The sequence below is a fragment of the Eleutherodactylus coqui genome, chromosome 3 (genome assembly GCF_035609145.1).
Source record: "Eleutherodactylus coqui strain aEleCoq1 chromosome 3, aEleCoq1.hap1, whole genome shotgun sequence".
Taxonomy (NCBI): Eukaryota; Metazoa; Chordata; class Amphibia; order Anura; family Eleutherodactylidae; genus Eleutherodactylus; species Eleutherodactylus coqui.
In genome coordinates this window covers 268,787,060-268,812,070 of record NC_089839.1, presented here as the reverse complement: position 1 = coordinate 268,812,070, position 25,011 = coordinate 268,787,060, and the positions used below count along the sequence as shown (strand labels likewise).

General features: G+C 47.4%; 1 protein-coding gene across 9 annotated transcripts in view; it reads right to left on the bottom strand.

Annotated features, from left to right (window-relative positions):
• Positions 1 to 25,011, bottom strand: part of LOC136621728 (uncharacterized) — a 417,340-nt gene that overhangs the window by 318,322 nt on the left and 74,007 nt on the right. For all 9 annotated transcript variants that reach the window (XM_066597410.1, XM_066597413.1, XM_066597412.1 and 6 more), the window contains 2 exons: positions 1,350 to 1,486; positions 747 to 805 (listed from right to left, as the gene is read on the bottom strand). In XM_066597410.1, the coding sequence (XP_066453507.1) occupies positions 747 to 805; positions 1,350 to 1,401 (111 nt within the window). In that variant the 5' untranslated portion in view covers positions 1,402 to 1,486. The remainder of the gene's footprint in view (positions 1 to 746; positions 806 to 1,349; positions 1,487 to 25,011) is intronic.

Sequence of the window (25,011 nt, the reverse complement as noted above, 5' to 3'; positions counted from 1 at the left end):
AGACCCAAAGATTATTATAAAGTTTTTCAAGCTTTTATATAAGCAATAATGTGAAATCAGTACAAATGTATAGATTTTTATGCAGTACCCTGGTGAAATGATGATGCAGTTAAAGACCTAAGTGTTCATTCTGCTTATGGAAAAGGCCATGTCATGTGGGAGTCAGGTTGAAGTCTCAGCTAATGCTCAGCTCACACTGCAGTCTAGACTTTCCTTCGAGGCGTACATCACTGATAGGATCATAGGATCCCATTTTAAAAACTTCTAGGCCATGCAGTATATCTAGGTTGCATAAATGTTGTAGGAGGTTATATAGAGTTTTCCCTCTATACCTGATATTTATTGCAGCTGTAAGAGTACTGGAAATCCCAAATACTCCATTCGAAAACGGAACTTGTGAACATTTCGGATTATGATTCTATCATTACTTATTTATTACCTGCTACAGCTATATTGTTTCTCCATGTTCTTTTTTGTTAAAACACCAATCAAAACAAATCTAACCTGAAGGTGAAGGCCTTACAAGCATATTAGTATTTAGTTATAAGACTACTAGAGGTGGAAGAGTGGGAATAATATATTATGTGTGAGCATAGAATGAATACCTGCCCAAAATGTATAAAAAAGCAGCATATCAGCCAAGATAACCTGGCAGTATCACATACGCTTTATGTGCTATGGATCATAAAAAGGCTTTTTATTCCAGTTCATTATGTAGAATTATTTGATTTAAAAGGAAAAAATACCTTGAAAGCTGCAGTCATACATTTACAGGATGGATCAGCAGCTTCCTCACTGCAGAGTCCTGAAAAAAAAAATGATGAACAATATTACATGGGTAAATGAGGTAAGAAAGCAAATAAGCATTTATTGGCTTGTTACATTCATTACTTTCACTGTTTTGCATGTGTGCCATTATATAAAGCCATTAAACACAGTTATGATTTGTAGCCTCAATACAGATACTTACAAATACATTTCTACCTAGATGCTGCTGATTGGCTAATAATGTGTGTGTAAATTTCTCATTGGTGTATTAGATGCTTGGCGTTTACAATCTATTAGTGTGTACTAACCCTCTGTAATGTTAAAGAGTAGAAAGTCTGAACAAGCAATGCTGCAATGTAGAGCAGATGTAATGGACAACCTCTGATGAGGTAGTAAGAGGCATTGTTCATAGCTCTGTCCTAATGGATATGTGAAGTAGTCAGCCCAACAGCTACCAATGAAGTGAATGAATAGCAAAGAGGCAACCAACATATAACTTTCCAGACTACATAACTTAAAGCATTAACCTAATGCATGATATATCATATAACAGTTATCAGCAGACTAATCAGGTGACTTACCATTACTGAAAAGGCTGAGGCCAACCAGCATAAAGATAGCGATGCTCTTCATTGTGCAGATTGGGGAGTTCACCTCAGGTTATTGATGACAACAGAGTACGGCTCCTAATTTATATTGTTAAAGTTGGCTGACATCACTAAAGAAGAAAGGTGGAGATAATGATTCTGTGATGTGCCAAAACCACAACGTTCTTTAACATTTCACGTTTAACATAACTATTGGCATTACTTAGGAGAGTCCACACTGGGCAAATATCCACTTTATAACTTGTGTTCAAAGGGTTAAAAATTTGTAATCACTATTCCCTTAATTCAAGAAGCTTGTTACACCAATATTTCCAATGAAACAAAGCAGTGATTAGCACTATGATGAGGATGTTAACTGCCCACCATGAAGACCACCCAGTCCATGGGAAATGAAGAAATAAACATGGTACATTCCCCTTATTTTGTGCTTCATCATTAAATACGTATTAGGCCTTCTGTCCATGTGTGATATTTCACTGCGTTATCCGTGGCGATAATCCGCACGCAGGTAATGCAGTGGATGCTTTCCATAGGATAACTATTGAAAGTGCAGCCCGACATCCATGAGCGGAGAATCATAGCGATTCTCCACTTGCATGATTAAAATTGCTGCATGCTGCGATTTGCCGCGATTGTCCGCTAGTAGCCTATCTATTAGATAGACTCATCAGGGAGACCTTTTACTTCTCACCTCTGCTCCCCTGCGGCGGAATATAACTAGCAATATTCCGTCTCGGCCGTGGATAGAAGGCCTCAAAGAAAACCTTCAAAATTCCATAAAGAGAGTTTCACAGACTCAATCTAATGAAGAAATTAAGTTGAAAACACAATTAAGAGATTTTATGCTGTGGTCGTAGTAGATCTCCATCAGAAATGACTTAGGTACAGATAAAGGCTCTATTAGAAAAGAAGTAACTGCTCACCAGGGGGAAAGGTGCTGGAATTAGCAAGGTCTGTTTTCAGCTTTCGGCCCTTAATGTAAACTTATGCTCTGAATTGAATTTTCATCTTAGATTCTTAGGGTGACTTCAGACGAGCATATGCACAAAGACAATCGCCTGACCGCAATGTATTTGCGCAGTGAACTAGGTTGATTTGTGTGCGTATCGGCGCCTTGTATAAAACTTTTTTGCACAAACAGGTCATGTTCACATGTGTGCACGATGCCCCACTCCCCCTGCCTTGATTCAAAAGGCTATTTAGCCTTACAAGGTCCAGATGTGCTCTTTGCGCAGACCTTTTTACACTTCCCATAGACTTCTATGGGGACCTGCGCTGCCAAAATATGCAGATAAAGCAGGTCCTACTTTTTTTTACACGCAGACAGAATATGCATAAACATAATTGTTCCTGTGAAAAGACTCATTGACATAAATCGGTTCTATTCTCTGTGTATTGCGCATAAATACATTTGTCTCAAGCTGCCCTCATTATACTGAATTTGTAAGATTCTCTGTTTTGAATTTGTGCAGGTTGCTTCCTAAGGCCTCATTCACATGAGCATTTGCTGGTGCGTACATAGTTGCGCACAAAACCATCTCACCCTCGTACGTGCATAAACATGCGTGAATGCAGGTCAATGCACCATTGCTTTCAATGGGGCCACAGCTGCTTCCAGCGGCCCTATTGAAAGCAATGGTCTGCCAGCAGCCCCTGCAGTGATTTTTAAAAGAAGGGCTTTAAATATAAGCCATTCCCTGAAAAAAAAAATCGATACTTACCTCTCTGTCGCTGCCAGGGATCAGGCGTTGCTAGTCGCTTTAGTCCCGTTACTGTAATGAAATTCTTTCAGCTGCTGAAAAGGCTGTATCTGATTGGCTGAGTGCTCAGCCAATTACAGGCATCGCTCAGCCAGTCAATAAATGACAGCTAAGCGCTGCCTGTGATTGGTCACAGTGCTCAGCCAATCACAGACAGTGCTTGGCCAACAGGCAGGCAGTGCTCGGCCAATTAGATACAGCTCTTTCAGCAGATGGGGATTTAATATCCCCGCCTATTAAAAGAACTTCATTACAGTGGCGGGACCCAAGCGGCTAGACGCGCCTGAGCCCCGGCAGCAGTGGAGAGGTAAGTATAGATTTTTAAAAACATTTCCAGGTCGTCATCCTGACGGCCCCATTTACAATGGAGGTTGCCCTCTGACCTCGATAGGGACAGGAAGAGCCCTTAAAGCACCTCCCTTTCCACCATACTTCAGTGTCTTCCTGTCCCTACGGTGGACAGATGCAAGCTCCAGGGAGGTTCACTTACCGGAGGCACGTAGTGCCGAAGATCCCCTGAAGGGAAGAGGTCGGGGCGGCATATCGCAGAGTCCCTGCATCCCCGGCCTGCGCCGCCATGGAGCCGTCAGTCGCCGAGCAGCGCAGGTCTCCTTGTGCTGGTCAGCACCTTCTGACGGCTTCCATGGACCAGTGGGCGCATACTGGTGATGTCATCCGGCGCAGTGACGTCACACGCACGACATAGGGGGCATGGCTACGGGTGAAGACCCCGAAATGGCGCCAGATTTAAAATCTGCTTCACAGAAAGGCTCTACTCCTGCATGGAAGTTACCCTGCAAGCTGCCAGCACTGCTTCAGCAATGTCTACATGCGACAGCTCAGCACGTGAAGGAGAAGCAGATGCCCTACAAACCGTGAGTGGCTATATGCCAAAAAGGAATATGCAAACTTGTCTCTGTGGTTGATTAAGATGCATATATGTTCCCTTTTCTCCCCCTTCTCCCCCATTCTTGTGTATGGGTTAGACTGTTAAGGAAGGTTCGAAGATTAAGGTGGACCCGAGAAAGAAATCCAGAAAGTGTGTTATCTGTAGCAAGAGACTTGAAGATAGTTACAAGTAGTCTCTTTGTAAAGAATGCACTGGAAAGATCCTAGTGGAGGAAAGGGCGGCGTTTAAAACTGATATTGGGTCAATGATTAAGGAGGAATTGCAGGCCTCTATGGCGTCCTTCTCTCACCTAAAAGGTTAAGGCAGGTAGAATCAGCAAGTTCCATCTTCAGGGAGTCCCTGGAACCCCTATCAGAGGGGGAACTAGAAGACCCGCTACCGATCGCTGAGAATGAGAAAAAATACTACTTTGCCTCAGATGACATGGGACACCTCATCAAGGTGGTGAGGGGAACCATGCAGATTGAGGAGGACCGTCCACCCCGAACTGTCCAGGATGAGATGTTTGGGGGACTTCGGTCAAAAAGGAAAACTTTATTTCCGGTTAACCAAACCCTGCAGCAGATTATCGCAGATGAGTGGCAGGAACCGGAAAGAAGACTATCAATCTCAAGAGAGATCAGAAACCGCCTGGGTTTTTCTCCAGAAGACGTCCGTCTGTACAGGAAGACCCCAAAGGTCGACATGCAGATTAGCAGGGTAGCAAAAAAGACTCTGCTACCTTTCGAAGATGCGTCCCAGCTCTCAGATCCTATGGACAAAAAAGTCGACGGGCTGATGAGGAAAACCTGGGAAGCAACCACCTTCACAATTGAGGCTAATATAGCGGCAATGTCGGTAGCCAGATCCATGGTCCTGTGGCTAAACAGGATGGAAGCCTCAATTAAAGAACGGGCTCCTAGGGAAGAACTAGCCAGCTGCCTTTCCCTTTTGAAAATGGACACCGCCTTCCTTGCAGATGCGTCAGCAGAATCTGTTAGATACGGCGCAAGAATGGCAGTCCTCAGCAACACCGCAAGAAGGGCGCTGTGGTTGAAATCATGGTCAGCTGATGTGGCATCCAAAAACAAGCTTTGTGGAATCCCATTCCAAAGCGAATATATGTTTGGACCCGTCTTGGACAAAAATCTTGAAAAAGCGGGAGACAAAAACAATATCCTTCCAGACAGAAGGTCCTATAAGAAACCATCATTTCCAAGGAGGACACATCAGCCACCTCCAGAAGTTAAAAGGAAAGGGAAAACAGGGAGATGGTCATACCCCAAAGGTGGTCAGCGTAAGGAAGTCCAATCCATTTCTGACTCAACAGGGGGTAGATTAACACGATACCTAGACCAGTGGAGAGGAATAACATCCAACCCCTGGGTACTTCAGATCATTGAAGCATGGTATTGGATTGAATTTAACTCGTTACCCCCTAGAAGGTTCTTTTTAACCTCCCCAGGGTCTCCGCAGGAGCAGAAAAATCTGTTTAAAGGTATCCAGGAGCGTAAAGATCTAGGAGTCATTACGCAGTCATTACGATGCGTCTGCCAGAAAATTTGTGGCCATCTTCAGGATAGGGAGGGAGTTTATGATTTGCTCCCTTGGCGTCTTATTAGTTATATGGAGCTCCAGCTGCTCTAGCCACACTCCTAGGGTCCTGGCGACACACGTGGCTGCGACCCCCAGTCTGAGTGTACTAGCTGCCGCCTCCCAGGATCTTCTCAGGAGGCCCTCCGCCTTCTGGTCCATTGGGTCTCTTAGCTGCGTGGCGTCCTCAAAGGGCAGAGTTGTTCTTTTAGCCACCTTTGCAACCGGGACATCCACTATGGGTATTTCCTCCCAGCTTGCGCACACCTCCTCTTTGAATGGGTATCGCCTCTTAACCCCTCTAGAGGAGAAAGATCCCGCGTCGGGTTTTTTCCATTCTTTTTTAATCATCTTGGAGATGTTGCTATGGACTGGGAAGGTATGTTTGCGTCTCTCGCCCAATCCCCCGAAGACTTCGTCTTGTATAGTGCGAGGCTCTCTGGGCTCCTACATCTTAAGCGAGGCTCTGACCAATTTAATGAGCTCTACTAAGTCCTCCTGATGGAATAGGTATTTTTTATAATCCTCCTCCTCTGAGGACTCTTCAAACGCTGGATCTTCCGGCTCTGTCCCAATCGAGCTTCTTTCAGAATCTGAATCCTCTTCCGGGCTATGCGCCCTTCTCCGGCGCTTCGCCTTGGATGCCCCTGTTGGTGGCGTTTTTTGTGATGTCAGAGCTGACCGCACCTCCTCCCTGACCAGCTTCCTGACATCCTCTAGGAATCCTACCGATTCCTCTTTAACCAGTCTGGCTATGCATGTTTTGCATAGAGACCTTTCATACGTAGCTGGTAGTCTTGCGCCGCAGTCTGCGCATTTTTTTTGTTTTTACTCTGGGAGGGGCGCCTCTTCTATCCCCCTGGCAGACAAACAGAGTTTTGCAGATAAGGATGCAACATTCCACACAACTATACATTGGATTTGCATAAACCTTTTTGCCCCACTGGCTACTTACAGCTCCCGCTGTAGCTAAAGATTCAGCGACACCTGGTGCTGGAACACTCATCTAAACACCAGTGCTGCAGACACTCTGGGAAATGAAGCCAGCCTAATAGAAATGGCTTTACCTTTAAATGTTCTTCTCTCAGGCTCCTCTGGGGGACTTACACAGCAAGACTGCAGATCGCTACGATAAGGCATGGCAGGACTTCTCTTCTGCCATGCCTTATCACTAGAGATGAGCGAGCGTACTCGGAAAAGCACTACTCGCTCGAGTAATGTGCTTTATCCGAGTATCGCTGTGCTCGGGTCTGAAGATTCGGGTGCTGCTGCGGCTGACAGGTGAGTCGCAGCGGGGAGCAGGGGAGAGCGGGCGGGAGAGAGGGAGAGAAAGATCTTACCTCCGTTCCTCCCCACTCTCCCCTGCAGCTCCCCGCTCCGTGCCGGCACCCGAATCTTTAGACCCGAGCACAGCGACACTCGGATAAAGCAAATTACTCGAGCGAGTAGTGCTTTTCCGAGTACGTTCGCTCATCTCTACTTATCACTTATTACAGCGATCTTAGGCAATGGCAATACCGGACGCCAGTATCTGGCATCCTGTTGCCATAGCAACCAGCCGGACTCTCGCGATGTTATCGCGAGAGCTGGCTTGAGTCACAGAGGGAGCGCGCTCCCTCTGTAAACCCTTTCCCCACGGCGATCTACTTAGATCGCGGCAGGGAAGGGGTTAACAGCGGGGGGAGCGCATCTCCGATGCCCCCCGCTGTCGCAGCGGGACACCGGCTACTAGTGACAGCCGTTACCACTGCGGGATAGCGCGAGATCAGCTATGATCTTGCGCTATCCCTATGACGAAAGGGTATGTCATTTTGCGGGTAGTACCACGCTCCCATGACGTACTCTTACGTCATGGGGCGGGAAGGGTTTAATATATGAAATAGAAGATTTTAGGGCACCCCGTAAAAAGGCCTACAGTGTCTCCCATAGCACTACTGAGTTGGCATGTGGTTGGTTTAACTCTAGAAAACTAGCAAATTGGTCAGGAATCCTATCATTTGTGCCAAACAGGCTCAACCAAAATGTATGTACGCGCCAGCTATGTCTGTGGGCTTGTGCATCCGATGTAGTAATTTCGACATGAAGAGAGGAGTGATCCGATACGCCCCTAGGAAGGTATTCAATATGAGTTATAGCTGTACACAGTCTGGTATTCCCAAGATATTAGAAATGATTCATCCTCGTCATATTTTTTTAACATGACAAAAACCTGGCATTTTAATAGGAGTGTACAGACTTTTTATATCCACTGTAGATGCATTGACAGGCCTGCAAGTATCCTTTGTCACAGAGCACCACTTTCTTGGTGTTGCTGCAGGGTCCTCCATTACCAATCCTCTTATGGCTTCTCCTACTGTGGCATGGCCCTGCACATCCCATCTCACAGAGCTGAGAGAGGCTCTAGGAAAGAAATGGTCCAAAGCAAAGGCCAGACAGCCAGAAAAAATGTGTCCCCTCGTCTATTAGCTAATTAAAAAAAAATATTTTCACATTCCTGTCATCCCTTTCCCCTTCATAGGGAACTATAACTCTCAGCATGCTATGACAGCAGCAGACCTTCTGGAACTGCTGGAAGTTTTCCCCACAGATTGCATTCAACAAGGAACCAACTGAAAACTGAGGTCACACATAAACCTCTCTGACAGCGTGCTTTCAAATAGATTATTAATAGGGATGAGCGAGTATACTCGCTAAGGCACTACTCGCTCGAGTAATGTGCCTTAGCCGAGTATCTCCCTGCTCGTCCCTGAAGATTCGGGGGCCGCCGCAGCTGACAGGTGAGTTGCGGCGGGGAGCAGGGGAGAGCGGGCGGGAGAGAGGGAAAGAGAGATCTCCCCTCTGTTCCTCCTTAGGGACGAGCGGGGAGATACTCGACTAAGGCACATTACTCGGACGAGTAGTGCCTTAGCGAGTTTACTCGCTCATCCCTAATTATTAATGGTCACACTATACGCTGTTCACCTAGAAAACTGCCATTAAAAATCAGTTTCAAAATTGCCATTTTGCAATAACACTGCGAGTCGGAGCACCTGTAGCCTTCATGGGCGATCTCACACTGCGCCATAAATACCACCACTGGAATTCTCACTATTTCAACCGACTGTACTGTCTACATACTTCAGTGGAGACGGGCCACATGCAGATGCAGCCAACTTTCCACGGAATTGTATGAAGAATGTGTCAGTTGGGCATTGGCGAACAGGAATCAGGTTATATTTGCTAGAGTGAGCTTCAGAATGAATTTCACTGGTGGGCCCTAGGGACCCCTGTCCGACCCTGCTGTATAGAGGGAGCATCCATATTACTGTCTGTAATGTCTCAGGGCGAGCACCCACTGGCGTTTTTTTACCTGCTTTTTGCGTTTTGCGTTTTTCCTGCACAGGCATAGAGATAACATGTGTTCCTGTCCACTGGCGTTTTTTTTGCGTTGCGTTTGCGTTTTTAACATAGGAACTGTCAGTTGCATATGTGTCCCTATTTTTCTCCTAATGCACCCATGAATGTCAATGGAAATTAACGCAAAACGCCGCGAAAACGCCGCGAAAAACGCGCGGAAAAACCGCGAGAAACGCGGCGAAAACGCTGCGTTTTTTTCCCGCGGAGAACGCAAACGCCAGTGGGTGCTCGCCCTCAGTCTGTCATGTTCTGTAGAGCATTTTCAAACAACACAAAGTATCTGATTGTATTAATATAAGGGCAATAAATGCACGCACAATGGAAAATAAGGTGCCTGACATTCTAGGAAACATATCTGTGAATATATTGTTTGATTCTTCCCATCAAAGGAAGATTACTATCATTCTAGCAATACAGGAGAAACAATGGAGCTCTTCTCAGAGCTGTTATTGTTCTCTTATGTTCATTGGACAGTTGGCCCCTTAATAGAGCGAGTTGGACAATGAGTCCCTTTGAATGCAGAGCATTTGGCTGCCATAACTTAATTTTTAGTTCTGTTGCCAAATGACGTCTTGTTTAGTTGGGAACAAGTTGCAATGTTCGTGGCAGCATTTTAAGGGTTCTTATATACATTAGAAATTAATATATATTAACCCCTTAATGACGCGGCCATTTTTCTTTTTCCATTTTCGTTTTTTCCTCCCCCCTTTAAAAAAATCGGAACTCCTTTATTTATCCATCGACGTCGCTGTATGAGGGCTTGTTTTTTTGCGGGACGAGTTGTATTTTTCAATGGTGCTATTTAAAGTACCATATAATGTACTGAAAAACTTTAAAAAAATTCTAAGTGCAGTAAAATGAAAAAAAAAAACGACATTTCGCCATCTTTTAGTGCGTCTTGCTTTTACGGCGCACAAACGACAACAAAAACGACATGATAACTTTATTCTATGGGTCAGTACTAGAGATGAGCGAACGTATTCGTCCGAGCTTGATATTCGTGCGAATATTACGGTGTTCGGGATGTTCGTTATTCGTAACGAACACCATGCGGTATTCGGGTTACTTTCACTTCCTTCCCTGAGACGTTAGCGCGCTTTTCTGGCCAATTGAAAGACAGGGAAGGCATTACAACTTCCCCCTGTGACGTTCAAGCCCTATACCACCCCCCTGCTGTGAGTGGCTGGGAAGATCAGATGTCACCCGAATATAAAAGTCGGCCCCTCCCGCGGCTCGCCTCAGATGCCTTGTGAGTTAGATGAGGGACAGTGCTGCTGGTACCGGAGCTGCTGTAGGGAGAGAAATAGCAGTTAGTGTAGGCTTCAAGAACCCCAAAGGTCCTTATTAGGGCCATTAATACCTGTGTGTTGGCTGCTGTTAGCAGTGACTTTTTTTTTCTTCTCAAAATCGCCTCTGCAGAGCGTTGCACCCGGCATTAGGGACAGAAGTGTTGGATAGGCAGGGAGAGTGTTAGGAGTGAGTGTAGCCTTCAAGAACCTCAACGGTCCTTTCTAGGGCCATATTTAACCGTGTGCAGTACTGTGCTGGCTGCTGTTAGCAGTGCTGCATATTTTTTTTCCCCTCAAAATCGCCTCTGCAGAGCATTGCACCCTCCATTGATACTACAGGGAAAGAATTGTGTAGGCAGGGCCACAACACAGTTATTATTCATTGAATATACGCAGTGGGTCCTTTTGGTGTAAAAAAAGGGAAAAGAAATCTATTTGTCCTGCCTCTGTCCGTCCTAAGGGCTGTGGACACGTGTGAGCTGCGTGTACAACGTTAAAAAATCAGACGCACCCAGCTACGGTTTACTGCTGGCTTCGCCATTTGCTTTACTTAATTGGGAAAAAAATACCTGCTCTGCCAGAGTTAATAACTCTGCTACCCTCAAGTTCTGTGACACATTAGCAGGGCCACAGCACAGTTATTAAACTTAGATTATTCATTCACTAGAGGCAGTGGGGCGTTTCGTTTTCAAAAAAGGGAAAAAATTATATTTGGCCTGCAGTCTTGCGCCAATTTATTTCCTGCCTGTGAAATCAAATCACTGGTAATACAGCATGCTGAGGGGTAGGGGTAGGCCTAGAGGACGTGGACGCGGCCGAGGACGCGGAGGGCCAAGTCAGGGTGTGGGCACAGGCCGAACTCCTGTTCTAGGTGTATCGCAGCCGTCTGCTGCGCGATTAGTAGACAGGCACGTTTCTGGCATCCCGACAGTCATCGCACAATTCATGGGTCCACGCGGGAGACGGTTATTAGAAAATGAGCAGTGTGAGCAGGTCCTGTCGTGGATGGCAGAAAGTGCTTCGAGCAACCTATCGTCCAGCCACAGTTCTGCGCCGTCCACTGCTGCAAATCCGAATCCTCTGTCTGCTGCTCCTCCTTCCTCCTAGCCTCCTCACTCCACTACAATGACACATGCTCAGGAGCGGGAACACTCCCAGGAACTGTTCTCGGGCCCCTGCTCAGATTGGGCAGCAGTGGTTCCTCTCCCACCAGAGGAGTTTATCGTCACTGATGCCCAACCATTCGAAAGTTCCCGGGGTCCGGGGGAAGAGGCTGGGGACTTCCGCCAACTGTCTCAAGAACTTTCTGTGGGTGAGGAGGACGATGACGATGAGACACAGTTGTCTTGCAGTGAGGTAGTAGTAAGGGCAGTAAGTCCGAGGGAGCAGCGCACAGAGGATTCGGAGGAAGAGCAGCAGGACGATGAGGTGACTGACCCCACCTGGTGTGCAACACCTACACAGGACAGGTCTTCAGAGGGGGAGGCACGGGCAGCAGCAGGGCAGGTTGCAAGAGGCAGTGCGGTGGCCAGGGGTAGAGGCAGGGCCAGACCGAATAATCCACCAACTGTTTCCCAAAGCGCCCCCTCGCGCCATGCCACCCTGCAGAGGCCGAGGTGCTCTAAGGTCTGGCAGTTTTTCACAGAGACGCCTGACGACCGACGAACAGTGGTGTGCAACCTTTGTCGCGCAAAGCTCAGCCGGGGAGCCAACACCAACAGCCTCACCACCACCAGCATGCGCAGACATATGATGGCCAAGCACCCCACAAGGTGGGACGAAGGCCGTTCACCGCCTCCGGTTTGCACCCCTGCCTCTCCCCCTGTGCCCCAACCTGCCACTGAGATCCAACCCCCCTCTCAGGACACAGGCACTACCGCCTCATGGCCTGCACCCACACCCTCACCTCCGCTGTCCTCGGCCCCATCCACCAGTGTAGTTCAGCGCACCGTCCAGCCGTCGCTTGCGCAACTGTCCGCATAGCAAAATTCATCAGCCTTGAGATGCTGCCGTATAGGGTTGTGGAAACGGAGTCCTTCAAAAGTATCATGGAGGCGGCGGCCCCGCGCTACTCAGTTCCCAGTCGCCACTACTTTTCCCGATGTGCCGTCCCAGCCCTGCACGACCACGTCTCCCGCAACATTGTACGCGCCCTCACCAATGCGGTTAGTGGCAAGGTCCACTTAACTACGGACACGTGGACAAGCACAGGCGGGCAGGGCCACTACATCTCCCTGACGGCACATTGGGTGAATTTAGTGGAGGCTGGGACAGAGTCAGAGCCTGGGACTGCTCACGTCCTACCCACCCCCAGAATTGCGGGCCACAGCTCGGTGGTGGTATCTGCGGAGGTGTATGCTTCCTCCACTAAAGCACCCTCCTCCTCCGCAACCTCTGTCTCGCAATCAAGATGTGTTAGCAGCAGCATGTCGCCAGCAGTCGGTGTCGCGCAGTGTGGCAGCACAGCGATGGGCAAGCGTCAGCAGGCCGTGCTGAAACTACTCAGCTTAGGTGATAAGAGGCACACGGCCCACGAACTGCTGCAGGGTCTGACACAGCAGACCGACCGCTGGCTTGCGCCGCTGAGCCTCCAACCGGGCATGGTCGTGTGTGACAACGGCCGTAACCTGGTGGCGGCTCTGCAGCTCGGCAGCCTCACGCACGTGCCATGCCTGGCCCACGTCTTTAATTTGGTGGTTCAGCGCTTTCTGAAAAGCTACCCACGCTTGTCAGACCTGCTCGTAAAGGCGCGCCGGCTCTGCGCACATTTCCGCAAGTCCCACACGGACGCTGCCACCCTGCGCACCCTGCAACATCGCTTTAAGCTGCCAGTGCACCGACTGCTGTGCGACGTGCCCACACGGTGGAACTCTACGCTCCACATGTTGGCCAGGCTCTATGAACAGCGTAGATCTATAGTGGAATACCAACTCCAACATGGGCGGCACAGTGGGAGTCAGCCTCCTCAATTCTTTTCAGAAGAGTGGGCCTGGTTGGCAGACATCTGCCATGTCCTTGGTAATTTTGAGGAGTCTACCCAGGTGGTGAGCGGCGATGCTGCAATCATTAGCGTCACCATTCCTCTGCTATGCATCTTGAGAAATTCCCTGCAAAGCATAAAGGCAGCTGCTTTGCGCTCGGAAGCGGAGGCGGGGGAAGACAGTATGCCGCTGGATAGTCAGGGCACCCTCCTGTCTATTTCTCAGCGCGTACAGGAGGAGGAGGAGGAGCATGAGGAGGATGAGGAGGAGGGGGAAGAGACAGCTTGGCCCGCTGCTGACGGTACACCGGCTGATTGCCTGTCATCCTTTCAGCGTGTATGGCCTGAGGAGGAGGAGGAGGAGGATCCTGCAAGTGATCTTCCTAGTGAAGACAGCCATGTGTTGCGTACAGGTACCCTGGCACACATGGCTGACTTCATGTTAGGATGCCTTTCTCGTGACCCTCGCGTTGCACGCATTCTGGCCACAACGGATTACTGGGTGTACACACTGCTCGACCCACGCTATAAGGAGAACCTGCCCACTCTCATTCCCGAAGAGGAAAGGGGTTCGAGAGTGTTGCTATACCACAGGACCCTTGCGGACAAGCTGATGGTAAAATTCCCAGCCGACAGCGCTAGTGGCAGAAGGCGCAGTACCGAGGGCAAGGTAGCAGGGGAGGTGCGGAGATCGAGCAGCATGTACATCCCAGGCAGTGCAACAGTCTTTAAGGGCCTGGACAGCTTTATGGCTCCCCACCAAGACTGTGTCACCGCTCCCCAGTCAAGGCTGAGTCGGCGGGAGCACTGTAAAAGGATGGTGAGGGAGTACGTAGCCGATCGCACGACCGTCCTCCGTAACGCCTCTGCCCCCTACAACTACTGGGTGTCGAAGCTGGACACGTGGCCTGAACTAGCGCTGTATGCCCTGGAGGTGCTTGCTTGTCCTGCGGCTAGCGTCTTGTCGGAGAGGGTGTTTAGTGCGGCTGGGGGAATCATCACGGATAAGCGTACCCGCTTGTCAACCGACAGTGCCGACAGGCTAACACTCATCAAGATGAACAAAGCCTGGATTTCCCCAGACTTCTCTTCTCCACCAGCGGACAGCAAGGATACGTAAGCAATACGTAGGCTGCACCCGCGGATGGAAGCTACGTTCTCTCTCACCATCCAAAACGGGGACATTTCTGCTTCATCAATCTGTGTCTAATATTCCTCCTCCTCCTCCTGCTCCTCCTCCTGAAACCTCACGTAATCACGCTGAACGGGCAATTTTTCTTAGGGCCACAAGGATCACTCATATAATTTTTCTGAACAATTTTTATAAGTTTCAATGCGCTTAAAAGCGTTGGAACTTTAACTTGAACCAATTTTTCGTTAAACTGGGCTGCCTCCAGGCCTAGTTACCATTTAAGCCACATTAACCAAAGCGATTACTGGGTTTCACCTGCCCTCTAGGCTGGCCATGGCCAATTTTTTGGATGTACATTAGTACTGTTGATACAGCAATTTTTGTGGGCCCTTGCCTACAGTGTAATCAAATTCATTTTTAGCCCACCTGCATTACAGCTGACGTTACCTCAGCTGTGTTGGGCAATGCAATGGGATATTTTTATGTACCGCCGGTGGGTTCCAGGGAGCCACCCATGCTGTAGGTGCACACGGAGTGTAACCTACATGTGTCCACTTGTAAAGAACCCCAGTCTGACTGGGGCATGCAGTGTGGGCCGAAGCCCACCTGCATTAAGCACGACATTACTACCTCAGCTGTGTTGGGCAATGCAATGGGATATTTTTATGTACCGCCGGTGGGTTCCAGGGAGCCACCCATGCTGTCGGTCCACAGGGACTTCACAATAGGGGGTTGTACCTGCCTGTGTCTATGAATTAAAAAGCCCAGTCTGACTGGGGCATGCAGACACCTTGACAGAATGAATAGTGTGTGGCACATAAGTTCCCCATTGCTATGCCCACGTGTGCAGCTCCTGATGGCGGTGGCACAGGATTCTATTTCTCATTGCTTCTGTACAGCATTGTGGGCTATCGCCCCGCCCCTTTTAAAGAGGGTCGCTGCCTAGCCGTGCCAACCCTCTGCAGTGTGTGCCTGCGGTTCCTCCTCATGGCAGACGCACTTATAAATAGACATGAGTGTGGCGTGGCATGAGGGCAGCTGAAGGCTGCGCAGGGACAACTTGGTGTGCACTGTGGACACTGGGTCGTGCGGGGGGGTTGGTCAGCATGTAACCCAGGAGAAGTGGCAGCGGAGTGTCATGCAGGCAGTGATTGTGCTTTGTTGGAGGTAGTGTGGTGCTTAGCTAAGGTATGCATTGCTAATGAGGGCTTTTCAGAAGTAAAAGTTGTTGGGAGGGGGGCGGGCCACTCTTGCCGGTATTGTGGCTTAATAGTGGGACCTGTGAACTTGAGATGCAGCCCAACATGTAGCCCCTCGCCTGCCCTATCCGTTGCTGTGTCGTTCCCATCACTTTCTTGAATTGCCCAGATTTTCACACATGAAAACCTTAGCGAGCATCGGCGAGATACAAAAATGCTCCGGTCGCCCATTGACTTCAATGGGGTTCGTTATTTGAAACGAACACTCGAACATCGCGGGAAGTTCGTTTCGAATAACGAACACCCGAGCATTTTGGTGTTCGCTCATCTTTAGTCAGTACGATTACTATGATACCAAACTTGTATAGTTTTTTTTACTATACTTTTTTCAATTATTTTCTGTGGTCATTTTGTGCGCGCGATAACTTTTTTATTTTTCCGACGACGTAGTTGAGCAAGATCTCATTTTTTGCGGGATGGGCTGAAGTTTCTGATAGTACCATTTTGGAATACAGATGACTTTTTGATCACTTTTTATTGCGTTTTTTCTGGGAGACAGGGTAACTAAAAAAGTGCATTTCTGGCGTTCTTAATTTTTTTTTTCGGACAACGTTCACCGTGCGGGAAAAATAATGCACTACTTTGATAGTTCTGACTTTTACGGACGCAGCGATACTAAATACAGATTTTTAATTTATTATTTAGATTTTTTAATAATAAATATGGCAAAAGGGGGGTGATTTAAACTTTTACAAGTTTTTTTTTTTCAATTAAAAAAAACTTTATTCATTTTTTTTTTACTTTACTTTGAAGTCCCCCTGGGGGACTTGAAGATGCGATGCTTTGATCACTCCTGCAGTATGACGTACTGCTATAGCATTACGTCATACTGCTTTTTTACAGGCAGTTTATCAAGCCACCCTGTGTGGATAGCTTGATAGGCAGTCTGTTAAGGCAGCCCTGGGGCCTTTCATTAGGCCCCCGGCTGCCATGACACCTGCACGGCTCCCCTGATCTCACCGCCGTACGGGACCCCCGAACATCGTTCGGGGGATTTAAATGCCGCTGTCAGAATTGACAGCGGCATTTAAATGGTTAATAGCTGCGACCGGCTGCGCGGCCGCTCGCGGCTATTGCCCACGGGTGTCAGCTGTTATAAACAGCTGATGCCCGCACTATATGAAGAGAGGTTGCATCGCAACCTCTTTTCATACATACCCCGCGGCCACATGATGTACCTATACGTCATTTGTCGTTAAGGGGTTAAAGGGGTTTTCCAGTAAAAACTATTGATAACCTATCCTATGTCATATGGAAGTGCCCTAGCTGGCTTCATTAGCATTGAAATCAATGGGAGTAGAAGCGGCTATTACACTTCCGCGGCTGTCCCTGGTGTTGGAGGTGGAAGCGATAGAGGTGTAATAGCCACTTCTACTGCCGTCCCCTATGACACACATCCAACCCACTGCATTGACAGCAAGCTGGGCGATTAGCTCATCCCCGGAAATCCAGGTAGGCTCCCAGTGATTAACTATTGAGCCAATCGCAAGTTGCAAGTATACTAGAGATATAGTAGAGATAGCGGACATAGCGTATCTAGCAACCCTGACATACCATCAGCATTGCTGGATGCGCTATCTCCGATATCTCTACTATATCTTTCTAGCTTTTAGCTAGGTAGGGTCATTTTGCCTAGAGCTGGTCTGGCCCTTGTTGTTTCAGACCTAGTCATTCTAGCAACCTGAGATTGGCTCACTGCTGTTGGCATTTAGGAGTGAGGATAGTCCTCACTGCTTGCCTCTTATACTTTATCAATCTAGCTTTTTGGCTATGTAGAGTCATTACGCCCAGTGCTGGTGTGGACCTTGTCTACACAGGTTGGAGGTTTCTGCTTCTACTCCATACACTGTGTTTGTGAGCTGACGGAAGGTGCCTTAGCAGCTGATCAGCTGTGGTTGAAAATGTTAGGGGCTCAAGGGCCCTTGCCATGAGCTGAAACCCACAGTTGGGTCCTCTTAAAAAGTAACTTTAATTGATCTATATATATAAAATTGAATGTATGCGTGTATGTCTGTCTGTCTGTGTGTGTGTTTGTCCTTTATGCGCTACTACACCATTCATCCGATCGCCATGAAACTTTGGGAAGTTGTTGAGTACACTCCTGGGAAGATTATAGGCATAGTACAACTATCCTACGATACATGGCGCGCGTGCGTGCGTGCGTCGACAGTTACGCCCCCCCCCCCCCACGTAGATCGTTCGATTTCCATCACTGCCACTAATTCTCTCACTTCCCAATGCCGTAGAAACATGAAATTTGGCACGAGCATTGATTATGTCATAAATAGGAAAAGCTAATGGGTCCCAACTCGATTATTCAATTGTAAGCGCCAAAGAATTAGCGTCAAAATTTTACGTACGGAATCGAATTCTCTCGCTTCCCAATGTAATAGAAATGTGAAATTTGGCAGGAGCATTGAATATGTCATAAATAGGAAAAGCTAATGGGTCCCAACTCCATTATTCAATTCTATGCGCCAAAGAATTAGCGTCCAAATTTTACGTACGGAATGTAATTTTCTCACATAGAAACTTGAAATTTGGCACGAGCATTGAATATGTCACAAATAGGAAATGCTAATGGGTCCCAACTCGATTATTCAATTCTATGTGCCAAAGAATTAGCGTCCAAATTTTACGTACGGAATCTAATTTTCTCGCTTCCCAATGTCATAGAAACATGAAATTTGGCACGAGCATTGAATATGTCATAAATAGGAAAAGCTAATGGGTCCCAACTCGATTATTCAATTCTATGCGCCAAAGAATTAGCGTCCAAATTTTACGTACGGAATGTAATTTTCTCACATAGAAACTTGAAATTTGGCACGAGCATTGAATATGTCACAAATAGGAAATGCTAATGGGTCCCAACTCGATTATTCAATTCTATGCGCCAAAGAATTAGCGTCCAAATTTTACGTACGGAATCTAATTTTCTCGCTTCCCAATGTAATAGAAACTTGAAATTTGGCAGGAGCATTGATTATGTCATAAATAGGAAAAGCTAATGGGTCCCAACTCGATTATTCAATTCTATGCGCCAAAGAATTAGCGTCCAAATTTTACGTACGGAATCTAATTTTCTCGCTTCCCAATGTCATAGAAACATGAAATTTGGCACGAGCATTGAATATGTCATAAATAGGAAAAGCTAATCAGTCCCAACTCGATTATTCAATTCTATGCGCAAAAGAATTAGCATCCAAATTTTACGTACGGAATCGAATTCTCTCGCTTCCCAATGTAATAGAAACTCGAAATTTGACACGAGCATTGATTATGTCATACATAGGAAAAGTTAATGGGTCCCAACTCGATTATTCAATTTTAAGCGCAAAACAATTGGCGTCCAAATTTTACGTACGGAATCAAATTGTCTCGCTTCCCGATGTAATAGAAACTTGAAATTTGGCACGAGCATTGATTATGTCATAAATAGGAAAAGTTAATGGGAAGTTACTGAGTACACTCCTGGGAATATTACTGGCATAGTGCATCTATCCTACGATAGGTGGCACACGCGCGTGCGAGCGTCGTCGACAGTTATGCCCCCCCAGACAAAGATCGTTTGATTTCCATCTCAAGCACAAAAGCAAAAGGCATTACGAGCAACGGGATGCGTGTTCAACTACAAAATGATGCATCCGCCGAACGTATCACAAGACAATTCCTGGATTGAGAATGCTGAGGTAAAATAAAAGCTGTGCTGTGATTGGTTGCTATATATTATACCGCTGAGGTAAAATGAATGCTGCGCTGTAATTCGTTGCTATTTTTTATATTGCTGAGGCAGAATAAAAGTTGCGCTGTGATTGGTTGTTATTTCTCTTACTGCTGACGTAACATGAAAGCTGCGCTGTGATTGGTTGTTATATATTATACCGCTGACGTAACATGAAAGCTGCACTGTGATTGGTTGTTATATTTTATACTGCTGAGGTAACATATGAGCTGCCCTGTGATTGGGTGTTATATATTATAAAGCTGAGGTAACATGAAAGCTGCGCTGTGATTGGTTGTTATATATTATACCACTGAGGTAACCTAAAAAAGCTGCGCTGTGATTGGTTGTTATCTAGATATATAAAAACAAATGTATGTCTGTCTGTCTTCGCAGCAACGCGCGACGGGTAAGCTAGTATGTAATAAAATATATTTTAGAGTAACAATGAATTAAAAAGATCAGATGAATGTAATACAATAGACCAAACCAGTCTTAGGTCTCTCTTGCACGTGCGTTGCGGTAAGCTCTGCTATTTTAATCGCAACGCTTTGTCGCATTGTACTCTTGCTTTTGTCCGCAGTAATGCTATGGCCAATGCCGGTATTTAGTACTCCTCATCATTGATGGGGAGCACTAAACTCTCAAAAACAGAACAGACACCGCTCAAAAATAGTGGCGATGAAAAGTGCTGTAATCGAGCAGCTGTCTGAGCGGTCCAATTCAAAACAATGGGAGTGTTAAAAAATGTCAGTGTGTGAGGGAGGCCTAAGAGAAACAATATCCTGCCTTGCTGATTGTGCACAAATATCAGACTCATGACTAACACTTGCTGCAAATGATGCATGCTACTATGCAGCTGTACACTGCTATGTGCTAAAGATATGGCAAGTGATTGGATCCCTGCATGAACTGCCAGCAACTAAGGCCTCCTTCCCACGAACGGATTTACACCGCGTAAATCCGCGGCAAAAATCCGCTGCGTTGCCCCCTGCTATTAGGTTCTATTGAACCTAATAGCACAATGCTCACGATGCGTAATTCCACTGCGGAATTACGCACCGTGAAAACTCCCGTCCTCACCCGCAGCATGTTCTATTTGCTGCGGGTGTACGCGCTGACGGCTTCCATTGCAGTCAATGGAAGCCGTCCGTTCACGCTATCTCCCGCTGCAGCCAGCGGAAGATAGCGTGAAAAAACGCTTCCCTGCCTACCGCCGCACGTCATATGACGCGGCCGGCGCGTCACGTGACACGGCCGGCCGCGTCATGTGACGCGGTGGGCGTGTCACATGACGCGACGGTGGTGGGCGGGGAAGCATCTTCACGCTATCTTCCGCTGGTAAGTATGGGGTCTCTGGGGGGCGCCGTGACGGGCTTCACTGCGGAATATTACGTGGCGGAGCCCGTCACGCTCGTGGGAAGGAGGCCTAAGTCTGAGATGAGCTTTGGCAGGATAGACTACATAGGGGTCTGTGCTAAAAGACAACCACCCCCTTTTTTTTTTTTTTACAGCGTTAATCATGCAGCATAAATGATACAATCCATTTTTTCCGCGGGCCGGTCTTATTACAACGATACCAAAATTCTTATTTTTTTTTAGGTTTTTCCATTTTTCTGCAATAAAAACCCTTGTTTTGGAAATCTTTTTTTTCTATATCGCTGCATTCAAAGTCCTGTAGCTTTTTAATTTTTCTATGTACGAAGCTCTGTGAGGGCTTATTTTTTGTGAGACGAGCTGTAGTTTTTATTGGTACCATTTTGGGGAATATATGGCTATTTTGATCACTTTTATTACATTTTTTGGGAGGCGAAATGCAAAAAATTAGCATTTTGCCTCTGTTTTTTAGCGTGTTTTTTTTACGCTTTTCCCGTACAAAATAAAAAGTGTGTTTAATTTTTGTACGCATCGTTACGGATGCGTCAATATCAAATATGTGCCTTTTTTCTTTTTTTACGCTAATATGAGAAAAAGCACAAAAAAAAGTTTTTTTTTTGCATTTTCCTTTTTTGTACATTTTTATTAGTTTTTTTTTTTTACACCATCTATGTCCCTCTGAGGGACATAAACCACAGCACTGATGATCGTTGTGATAAGGCATGGCAGGACTTCTGTCCTGCCATGCCTTATCGCTTATACAGCGATCCCAGGCACTGGCAACACAGCCAGTGACAGCCAGTTTCGGCTGCGGGATAGCGCGAGATCAGTCATGAGGAACGCCCCTGTCACACCCCTAGCTTCTGATAGGGTCAAGGCTGCAAGGTGCTAGCAGCACGCTGTGGATCCATTTGTCGGGCCAACTGCCTTCGGCTGACGGTTAGTTCTCTTCTTTGCCTTACATTATTACCTGCAAATGCTGCTTAGTTACCACAGTAACATGGCAGCACTAACGGGTAATAATGTAAGGCAAAGAAGAGAGCTTACCATCAGCTGAAGGGAGTAGGCCCGGCAGAAAGGGATCGAGACACAGCAGCATCTCACCTCTGTCCCGGCCGGCATTTCTGGCATGCGTCCCACCCGTCTGCCGGCCTGACACCCCCATCCCTGACGCTGCTGTGAGGTCCATCCCTGCCGCTGCTGTGAGCTCCGTCCTTGCCGGCGCCTGTATCAGCCAGCGACTGTGAGCTCTGTGACGGCCATCGGCAGCTCTGAGCTGCGTTGCGGCCAGAGGCTGTGAGTTCCAGTTGCAGCCAGCAGCTGTGAGCTCCGTTGCAGACTGCCGCCACAACCCCCGCTGACAGCTGGCAATGCAATAAAAGATTCACCTGGCGTAACACTGTATGTTCCGTGTCGCCTCCTGCTGCCCAGGCGCCGCAATGCTTGTGCACTGAGGGGGGTCTGCCTTTTGGGGCGCTGGCAGTAAAGCACTATGCCTTTTTTCTAGCTATCTTTAGTGCCCTTCCAGGATCTTGTGCCCAAGAAGCTGCGCAGCCAATCAGCTACAGGGGGCATCACCTCCCTGTTAATCTTGGCTATTGCTGGTGGCGTCAAGACACACTAATACAGAGTACTAGTACTGTCAGGGCCACATGGGGATAACTATTACTACTGGGGGTCACAAGTTGAGCACTATTACTAATGAGTGCCACAAAGGGAGTACTATTACTGCTGGGGGCACAAGGGGTGGAAGCTAGAGATGAGCGAACCTACTTGGCCACGCCCCTTTTTCGCCTGAGCACCGCGATTTTCGAGTACTTCCGTACTCGGGCGAAAAGATTTGGGGGGCGCCGTGGGTGAGTGGGGGGTTGCAGTAGGTTCGCTCATCTCTAGTGGAAGCCCTCTGTATCTTTGCAGCACGAGCCTCAACAGCTACTTGTGTCCTTTTACACGTTTTGCTTCAAATATATTGACTGAATTCTTTTGTGATATATTCTAGCACATGCTCTTGTATTCTCCCATTATTGGAGTTAACCATACATGTGCCTTTACACTTGTGCATGTTGATACATGCATTGGTGCTTATGCTCTTTATGTCTCTGCAATTCCAAGCTCAATGGCTGCCAGTATTCTTTAATCCCTTAGTGATAGCCCCATTGCCTTTTTACATCCTGCTTTGCTGGCCTTTAATGCTCAGGGCCATAAAAACATGCTTGCCCTGTTGATTAAAGCCTTGCAGGTTGAAGACGTGACAGCTTTATGCTGTCGGCTCCCGGAGGTAGCCAACAACCTGGAGCTGTCATGGGGGGCCACAGGAAGCCACCTCCCCTCTGTAATGGGAAGCCCCCCGGATTGGATCCACAAGGGGTGCTGAAACTACTTACGACCGTCATTCGTAATGTCCTGCGATGATCTGGTCCAAAAAGGACCTTCGGCCATCTTCTGCGCATGCGCGGAAGAGCGGATCATCATGGGACATATGAAATCTCCTGGCAGGGGAGGACACCGGAGACCACAGTGACCGGGCCCCGGGACCGTAATCGCCGCTATACAATGGATATCATAACGGCGATCAGGAAAAAGTTTTTTAAAAAGTTAAATAAAGTTAGTTTCACCTCCCCTCATGGATCATATCCATGAGGGGAGGTGAAAGTATTCATCCCCGTCCTCCGTGATGTCCCGCGGTGATCTGATCCTTCCAGGACCTTATGACGTCTTTGCCCGCATCCACAGAAGAGCTTGTACCCTGGGAGATTTAAATTCCCTCTGCTCCCGGCTAGCATGTATAGCCGGGAGCAGAGAAATATCACTGAGGACCGCAGTATGCGATCCCGGTCTCCATGATCACTGTTATCCAATCGATAACAGTGATCATCCAAAGTAAGAAAAAAAAAAGTCTTAAAAAGTGTAAAAAAAAAAAAAAAATAAGTGTGTTTCATCTCCCCTCACGGCTCATATCTGTGAGGGAGGATGAACTCGCATACCTAATGCCAACAGATTTTTTGCAGACTTTACCCCAGCTTCAAAAGCCGCAGATTGCCTGGGTAATTTAAAATTTACCTGCTCCTGGCTACCAAACGTAGCCAAGAGCCTTGAGATTTGACAGGGGGCCACATGATCGCTGCTATCCAATGGCTAACAGCAATCATGTAAAAGTAAAAAAAAAAGTTAAAATTTCACCTCCCATCATGGATCCGATCCCATCATGGATGGGGGAGGTGGGATTACTTAACTAAGGCCTCCAGCAATTTCCCCCAAAGAGATCTTTATCTGTAGACTTTTCCTCAACTTTGGCGCATGCGCTAGTTGGCAAAATGGAGGATGTAAAAATTTGTACAGTATGTTTGCACATATTTGAGATATTACAGTTGAAAATGTAAAAATGGGGGGCGTGGCCTGACTGAGAAATAAGACAAACGTCGCGGACTGAGCTCCATCTCTATCCAGCCTGAAAGTGACAGTTACACAGAACCAGCAGCAAGATTTTTACAGCACACTACTCACCAAACCTCCTGGACACCATGCAGAAGAGGAAGGTGTGCAAAGCGCCGCCACAGAGTGTCTCCCACTTTTTCCCCATGCACCCTGAGGACCGGGAGACTAAGACCGGGGACTAAGAAGCTGCTATCTCCCACTGTCTCGGCGCCTGCCGGAGGGGCAGAGAAGTTGCCTGTCACTGCCGCTGCAGACATCAGAGATCCTGCCGCTAGCACCAACTCAAAGCAGCCTGTGATGCAGAGGAGCCCGCTGACAGGAGGGGTAAGAGAGGGGAGGATGTTGGATCTGTTCGAGTGAATGGCTCAAATACAAATAAACAAGGAGACATTCAATCTCTACAGGGAATAGTATTGTGGGACACAGGAGAGGAGGGGAAGATTAAGCAGAGAGATGGAAGCCCTGTAACTGCACCTATGAAAAACAAACAGCACAAAATGGCTGCATCTCCATTTTCCGTTCCTCAATCCCAACCTCAGTCTCCTTCCAATAGCCCAGAAATACAAAAACCTAGGCTATCCACACCTCCTTTTTCATAGCAAAGCTCTGAAGAAAGGGGAGATTTTATTGTTAAGGTCTCCGCATCTAACACACCTGCCTCAGAGGACTTTATAAAGGATATGATCATAGTGTTAAGAGGCACGCTGCAAAACGACATAAAACAGTTATCCTCCTCATTCCGCCAGTCTCTCCAAGAACTAGGAGAACGTACTGACAATGTTGAAAATAAAATGGCAGAAT